The 8,627-nt window shown below is 47.9% G+C and overlaps 1 protein-coding gene across 1 annotated transcript; it reads left to right on the forward strand.

Annotated features, from left to right (window-relative positions):
• The first annotated feature begins 290 nt into the window (after window positions 1-290).
• fgf10b (fibroblast growth factor 10b) lies at window positions 291-7,248 on the forward strand. Its single transcript, XM_076138604.1, has 3 exons — window positions 291-741; window positions 6,000-6,103; window positions 6,433-7,248. The coding sequence occupies exons 1-3, from the start codon at window positions 291-293 to the stop codon at window positions 6,622-6,624; spliced, it is 747 nt and encodes a 248-aa protein (XP_075994719.1). The 3' UTR covers window positions 6,625-7,248.
• The last annotated feature ends 1,379 nt before the right edge of the window (window positions 7,249-8,627 follow it).

Below are 8,627 nucleotides of genomic sequence, written 5' to 3' on the forward strand. Positions count from 1 at the left end.
TGATTTGTTTTTCAAAGCAACATTTCTTGACTCTTAGCCTGCAACTTTTTTTGCTCTGGACTGAGTGGAATAGCAGCGGAAACACACTGACTTGTTGAACAGCAAATAAGGCAGAGAGGGGATTTTAAGGATTTCATACACGTGCCGCCACATTTGCACGGTGCAGGGGGGAACATCTCACCCAGCCGGGACTGTGGAGGGCTCCCCTCCCTGCCCTTAGCCTCTCCTCGCCCCCAGCAGCATGTCCCAGGCTCTGAGGCTGCCTCTAGTCCTCCACACAGCACACTACCATGATCAGATGGGCTGCTGGAGGGAGTAAGGCTGCCTCTGCCTCGTCCTGCTCCGGGGCTGGGTCGGGGGCTCACTCCGGCTCCAGGCTGAGCTCATCAACGCTGCTTTCCTCCCCGTCTGTTCCTCTCCTGCTGACCCTGGTGGTTCTCTCCTGCTCCCTGCCCGCTGCGTCCTGCCACCGGCCCCGCAGAGACAAACTGAGACTCTCCATCCCCGGAGCTGTCAGGGTCCCTCTGAACGGCTCTGAGCCCCAGGTCCTCCTCAGACCCAGGGCGGCCAGCGGAGGTCCCCCTGCTCGGACCGGGGGGCCACAGGGCCGGCATGTGCGCAGCTACAATCATCTCCAGGGGGACATACGGAGGAGGAAGCTGTTCTCTTTCCAGAAGTTTTTCCTGAGGATTGATAGGAATGGAAAAGTCAATGGGACCAAGAGCAAAGACGACCCCCTCAGTGAGTACCAGAGTGAGCAGAGTGAGGCAGACAGACAGAGACCAACCAAACATGAGCTTTAATCAGGCTGCACAAGTTAGAGTGAATCAGTCATTATTTCACTTTATATACTGGTAACACACACACACACATACACACACACACACTGACTTTGTTGATATTTATTTATTGTTTCATTATGCATGGAAAGAAAATGTGATTCTATCGTACATTTTTTTTTGTTGAAGGTTTTTTTATTGGTAATTAAAATGAAACAAACATCACATTGATACATCATCAAACAGACACACGCACACACGCATACACACACACACACACACACACACACACACACACACACACACACACACACACACACACACACACAGTAACATCATCAAAAAAAGAAAGGATAGGACAGGAAAATAAAAAGGGGAACGTAAATAGGAAAATAATACATAAATTTCATAAATGTAATCAAACTGAAAGTAAGAATCCAGTTCTATGATATTTGATGACGGGCGCCTCCTCTCACACCCACAGACCTGCAGCCCGCGGGCCGCCGGGTCAGATGAAGCATTAGAGCCGTGGTCTTTTCTTTTTTTTGTTTGAAACCAGACGTGCCGCTGATATCTCTGCTGTCCAAACACTCAGCGCAGTGATGGGAGCTCTCAGATGGCTGGAGAAGGAGCTGTGCCAGATAAACCCGGCCATTATCAGGCCGTCTTCACAGCCCAGAGTAAACAGCGCTGATAACAAGCACAGAGGGAACAGGGCCTGTGGTGGAGGGGGCGGGGGGGACCAGATATGAATGTCAGTCTCATTGATGCTTTCAGACTCTTTTTTTGCTCTGTGTGTGTGTGTGTGTGTGTGTGTGCATGTGTGTGTCTCTCTCTCTCCCACTCAGACTGCCCGCCTGCCAGCCAACGTCAAAAGAAATTACATACCCCCGGTAACAAATCAGACATTTGTTTAAAGCATCTTGACGTGCTGACTCGGACAAACACGTCTTTAAAGTGATTACATGTTGTATGTTTGGGGGCATATCAGTCAGTTCAGACGGCAGATCTCATTAGTTTCCCCGCATTCCCACCGAGCTACGTGTGTGTGCGCCTATCAGCCAGCGGGCACTCACATGCTTCAGTGGGTGTGTGATCATAGAGCAGACCAACGACGACACATGTGCTCGCTTATTACCAGCGCGCGCACACACACACACACACACACACACACACACACACACACACACACACACACACACAGATCCCCTCCGTCTCCTGTGCTCCCTCTCTCTCTCTCTCTTGCTCTCTGTCGCACAGCCCCCATGTAGTGAGTGTGTGAGTGTGTATGAGGCCTTTTTATTGTTCCTCTTGGGAGAGCTCAACCGCACATTCAATCAAAGTGACCTGAGGGAGATGGCACGGCGAGGCAGAACATCAGGGGAGATGTTTGTTTTGACAAGGTCACGACAGAAGCAACTTTATTTACTTGTTTCGCTGTGAGGCCTTTACTGCCGTCTTTGTGACTCGCTTCTTTTTAAGTTGTAAAGCCAAAGTGGCACAAGAAAGAGCGACGCCGTTCATCATAATTGTGGTGTGTGAGGTTAAAACAGGTTGGGGAGGGGATTCAGCCCATCTCGCTCCTCTTCTTCTGCTTTATTGGCTCGCAGCTTTGCCTCGTTCTTAAGAGGGCCTTGCTCTTCTGTTTTCTCCCGAAGGTGAACAAGTCAAGCCTGATTTTTGTGTGGCTGGAGCATGGGGGGGGGGGGGGGGGAGGGAGGAGGGGAGGTGGAGGGGACTCTCTGGAGGTACAAGTTCATGAATGACATGGCTGAACATCATTGTGGCCACATCAAAGCCCAGCGTCTTCTGTATCAATGGTGGTGCCATCAAAAAGCTGAGTCCTGAGGGGGTCTGGGGACGCGGTGTGTGTGGATTATGTGCCCTGATATCAGGTTCACACGGTAAAGGATACTACACAACTGCAGCTTCAGTCACTGCTCTGGCCCCCGGGGCTAGACATGATCCCAGGGCTGGCGTCCTTTGTAGAACCACCACAGTCCCTTGAAGTGACACAATATCAGGTTCTTCTGCACCGCTCCACTCGTCCTGGGCCAGGAGTCGCAAGACAAAGCTACATTTTTTTATGCTTAAAGTATCTATTTGTTATTACACTTTGTTTTAAGAGGAGTGTGAGAGGTGGAGATACCCTGCAAGGACCCGACCCGGCTCACTGTCTGTTAAAAAGCCAGTATCCAGCCTCCCACAGATTTATGGGGATGCCAGCGCAAAACTGTCCCACATGGTTCTCCAACCTGCTGGGAGCCTCTGCTGAGGTTACAAAGAACAGCAGAGCATGTGCGAGAGAGAGAGAGGGGGGGGGGGGGGAGAGAGAGAGAGAGAGAGAGAGAGAGAGGGAGAGAGGGTGGGGGGGGTTATGTCAAAGTCAGCTAACTAGAAATCTGCATGGCCGTAATAATATCAATGAGAGAACTTAGCAGAGGTATCAGTGAAAGAGTTAATGACGCACGGCGGTGATGGTGTGAGAGGGGGCGACCCTGTGCAGGCCGGGCAGTGAGGCAGAGGCCTGTGTGCAAGATGAATCCGGATATACGGCTGAAGAACAGTGCCTATATGTGTGTGTGTGTGTGTGTGTGTGTGTGTGTGTGTGTGTGTGTGTGTGTGTGTGTGTGTGTGCGTACATGTGTGTGTGTGTGTGTGTGAGCACATTAATCTCCTTTAATCAAAGTAGTCTAGTTGTGTGTGGGAAACAGCAGATGGTGCTCTTATGGAGTCCTGAGCAGGGAGATGTATAGGTTTGGTTGTAGGATGGAGACCCTCTGTGTAAATACACCCAGTGTGGTCCCACCCTCTGTTATTACTACACATCCTGATTTACGCCTCGGTCCACTCCACTTTTCAGCACGAAAAAAGGGGCAAATCAAAATTAATGTTGTGATTTATCTGACCCAGGGTTGTTTTGTGAAGCCTTTGAACATTTATTACAAAAAGAGCAAAACTAAGAGTGAGAAAGAATAACAGTGAGCGCTGCCAAAGCACAAGGTTCTGGCATCCCACTGTGGAAAAACCACCTTTAATTCTCACTGGCATTGTGTGCCTCCATTCCACAACTAACGCCCCATTTACTGTTCTAACTCCAAACAGAGCGTATCACATAAGCCACACATTAGGGCCACAGCAAGCAGCATGAGAGAAGAAGAAAAAAAAGTGCCGTCTCCTGCCGGCTGGCCCACTTTAAGCTATATTTTATGTATGTGGTTTGTCAAAATTACCCCATACAACACATTGGTGTCACATTTAAGGCTTAATGTTGTAATCTGGAAAATGCTAAATGAAGAGAATCATTGCTTTTTCCCATAGTCTCAGCCATCAGCTCATTACCGTCTGCATGGGGGCCAAACACACTCAGGAGACTGGAGACTTTCTACTTTCACAACCAGGCTGAGTGTGCAAGCTGTGTGCAAGTGCATGTTCACCTGCTATGATATTAACTGTGTGTGTGTGTGTGTGTGTGTGTGTGTGTGTGTGTGTGTGTGTGTTTCTGTGTGTGTGTGTGCACGTCAGCCTGCGTGCATATATGCCCATGTGTGTGCATGTGTGTGTGTGTGTGTATATACAGCCTGTCTCGCCCCTGCCTCCGGTGGGTGACTTTGATCAGTGATCATTACAGCCTTTCTAATCCTCACTCCACCCCCAGTCTCACTGTCATGGCTCCTCTGTCCTCCTCTGTTCTTCCTCCTTTCATCCCTCCCATGTTTACAGAGCAGCCAGAGACTGCCATAGATTGTCTTACATCCTCACTCCGTACCCGACACCCGATCCCGTAGAGAACCCGGCTCCTCTCAGATCTTCAATGGCCGTTGTGTCATAGTCCCCACCGCTGCCTTGCTGCTTCAGACCTCACTGCCCCGAGGTGCCACTGTTTGAACTAGAAACCGATACAGTCAAGACCTCACGGACATGGAGAGAATCTGCTGTATTTGTAAGAGAGGGATTGTTCTTTGGGGACACACCTGCATCCTCTGTCCACTCATGTACCTAGCTGGCAGCTCCAGAGGCCCCACAGCCACAGGAGAGTGGGTTTGACAGTCAAGCAGGCTGCCACACAAACAGTCATCAGACAGAGGAGGTGATGGTGATCTGATCAAAGGACGTCGTCGCCTCTCTGGAGTTCACACCCCCGTGCGGCAGTGTGTGTCTCTGTGTTGCGTCCCCCCCCCCCCACCCGTGTACACATATGTGCCGTGTGTGTGCTCATCGGGGATAAAGTAACGACAACCACACAGGAAGTGAGGAGAGGAAGTCAGAGAGGGAGGCATGAAATCAAACATGCCATGGGAAGCGGGGAGGTTGACATCACACGCACACATTCACAGGTTACAGATGAGACAAGTGGGCTCTGTGGTCAAAGGACACAGTAGGAAGTTATATCTCTCTGACCTCTGATACTGAGCGCACACAAATAACCCCAGCTGTCTGCAGGGAAAGCATGTTCTTGTTAACAGCAGTATAAATTAGCTCCTCTAATAGCTGTGGAAGAGGCTGAATTATTTGCGTTGGGACTTGGAAACCTGAACACCAAACACAACATAAACAAGAGAGGACCCTCTGTGGTTTCAAGCTCACTGACCTGTGCAGCTGGAATCTGTTACAAAGGTGGAGGCTGTAAAGTAACTTTATTATATTGTTGAAATGAAGTATGTGCACAAAGAATATGTGTGACCTCGTATTCCCAAATGGAAACGTCCTGAAACGTGCTGCGTACATGTGCTTCTTTCCCCTAAACAACTTAAACATTCATCCAACTATCTGAGGAGGTTGGACATCTCTTCTCACCTTAAAGCCTTAAGAAACAACTTAAACTAGAAAAGCACACAGAGACGCTTGAGCTGTGAGATGATTGTGTTATAATAATAAATGGATGTTTCTGTTTCATTCAGCAATGTCAAGTTCAGAAGTGAGTGCAAATCTGAACCAAGAATTTGGATTCTATGACTTAAGGATCAAAAGTTACGTTCTAAAGAGTCAAAGCTCAAAGTGGTTATGACAGCGCCATCATCAGGTCCTCACCCTAAACCCCATCAACCTGTCAAATGTGAGGCAAAATGGATTACAACTGTCCGAGTTATCGCTCTGACAGACAAGGAGACGCCAGTAAAAATCATCTAACGCCCACCAGTGGCTATTACACCCATTCTGACTGCTGACACATTGTTATAATGATATTGTTGCTATAACGTTCTTTTTGTTGAATTGTAGGTATTCTGGAAATCACATCGGTGGATGTGGGGGTGGTGGCCATCAAAGGACTACACAGCAACTACTATCTGGCTATCAGCAAGAAGGGAGAGCTGTACGGAGCGGTTAGTATCCGGGTCAGAGGTCAATCTGGATGTTCCAGAGAGAGATAGCGTAGATTCTTCTGCCCTTATCTATGCGGGCCTTATCTTTACCCTTCTAGCTGCTGGGTCAACTCTGCACCATAACCAGGCTGCATGAGCTGCACACATCTCTCTACACACAAACTACACACACTGTTACAACCTCACACACTATGTAGATTAGGAATTGGCGCACAAACACTTTTCCATACTTATACACAACAGATTTGTGCAGGAAAATGCTCTCTTCTTGTGCATTCGCCTCACATTTAGGGATAGAATACTCATGCACGATGCCTGATGTTTTCCAGAGAGAGTTTGGTGTGGACTGCACCCTGAAGGAGCGGATCGAGGAGAACGGCTACAACACGTACGCCTCGGCAAAGTGGAGGAACCAGAAGCGACAGATGTTTGTAGGTCTGAACGTCCACGGGAGGCCGCTGAAAGGGAAGAAAACCCGCAGGAGGAACACGGCCACCCACTTCCTCCCAATTATGGTGTGATCCGGAGGAATCACCTGGATTTAGCCGGAGAAAGAGAAGATGCAGCACTGGACGGAGAGATTTTCAACACTGAGAAACTTTCAAATAGACATTGACGGGGGAAGCTCTCACATGCAAAATAAGGCACTAACACTGTTCCACAAAACCGGCTCTGGATCGCAGCTCTGGACTTTGATTGACTGAGATCATGTACTTTGTGTGGGAGAGAAGGAGGTATCTGTGTTTTTTCTGTGGCACAGGATGCAATATTTATCTCTTTTCTGTGCCAAATAGTTTGCAACTGGACCACAGTTTGTGTGTGATGTGGAGAACACAGAAGGTACTGTCCAAGCTAAGGAACTGTGCGCTCATAATAGATATAAAACTACTTATCTGTAATCCATATTCTGATGTGAGCGACCAGACGAGGTACTGAGGAGGATTTGAAAATGGAAACGCTGGGGAACTTCTTGGTCCGTTTATCATGCTACCATTAAACTGTAGAGAATACAACACATTTAAAGTCAATGTTTGATACTTAACCACTGTGTTTGACTGTATTGTAATGATTTATTTATTTTGTGAAATATTTAACTGAAGGGGAACATTTACAAGGCAAGCATTCTTTTGCATTCTTTACTTTTTATAGGAACTCTATTATGTGAAAATAAAATTATAATTTTCTCCTCTGCAACCCGATCATCTTACTGCCTCCACTCAGCACAGACTGGACTTGAAGTGAAGATCGAGAGGTAAAGGTTTCTCACCAGAGTGGCGACTGTGCAGGTCGTGGTGAGTCTGTTCTAATCAGGCTCTGTGAGGTACGAAGGGACAAAAGGCAGCCATTAATGCCTCGCCAGATATTCCATGTGGCAACCATTGCACTAATGATTAGAATTCCCCAACAAACGGGAAACATACAGACCAACCACATCAAAATGGGAGGGAGGTAACCTCCCTGGTATGGGCTGTAGGTGCTGACATCATTTCCTAATATTAACTCATTACCGTGGGGTTAAAACATTCCTCAATGGCAGGAGGCTGCACATATTAAAGATAAAGCACCTGCTGGAAATACCAAGCAAATATATGAAAGCGGTTAAGTGACGCTGGACATGGAGGAGAAACTACTGCCTCAAGGTGCCGGCGGGGGACTGGGGGGGAGAAGAGGAAGGAGTGAGGGAGAGAGAGAGAGAGAGAGAGAGAGAGAGAAAGAGAGAGAGGGAGAGAGAGATCAGCGATATGACCTGTGTCTGACCACCCACTTCCTTCAGTAATCACCTACACGCACTAATCAATGGCAGCTGCCTTGATGGCAGATCAAACCACCACAGGGAAACATTAACACCACAAGCTTCCGGGATTCATGTGCTCTTATCCCGCCTCTCTGCACATCTATCTCAGACGGGGCATAAAAGTGGGAGCGCAGCCCAAAGTGAGCCGGGGAGGTGAGAGAGGCTCTGCTGCTGTCCTCCTGCCCAGATTCTTCCCAGGCTTCCTCAGACTGTCTCTCCTCGCAGCAAAAACAAACCTGGAAATGACCTGTAAGACTCCAGAGTTCGTGGAGAACATTCGCTCGAAGCAATATTCTCATATTGTTGTTTTAATGGTGTTTAAAGAATCACTGTAACAAATGATTAATACTGTGGCCTGCTGCAGTGCATTCCACCGTGACAGCCAGGGCCTACAGCAACATATGGAATACTATTTCATGTCTGTCTCTGCACCAAACACAACGTGCTCTGCTGTGTTTTCACTCCAGTCTTAACTTACTGAGCAACCTGGCGTTGTTGTTGCACCCCTGAGGCAGATTCACGACATCGTCCTGAAGAGGTTTCATGAGAAGAATGTCACTTTGGATTTTCCATTAAGATTCATCTCCTTTCTTATACTTTCAGGGTTTTCTAATGCAGCAAATCTAAAGCAATAACAACATAAACAAGTAGGCAGCAAGGTTCATTCTAAGTGTTTAAGGTTTTAAGGTTTATCTAGAGCAGCTACTTTGCTGAAATAGTGATGAGCTA

The sequence above is a fragment of the Genypterus blacodes genome, unplaced genomic scaffold, assembly GCF_046128005.1.
Source record: "Genypterus blacodes isolate CSIRO-AG114 ecotype Tasmania unplaced genomic scaffold, CSIRO-AGI_Gbla_v1 ptg000385l_1, whole genome shotgun sequence".
NCBI classification, from domain to species: domain Eukaryota; kingdom Metazoa; phylum Chordata; class Actinopteri; order Ophidiiformes; family Ophidiidae; genus Genypterus; species Genypterus blacodes.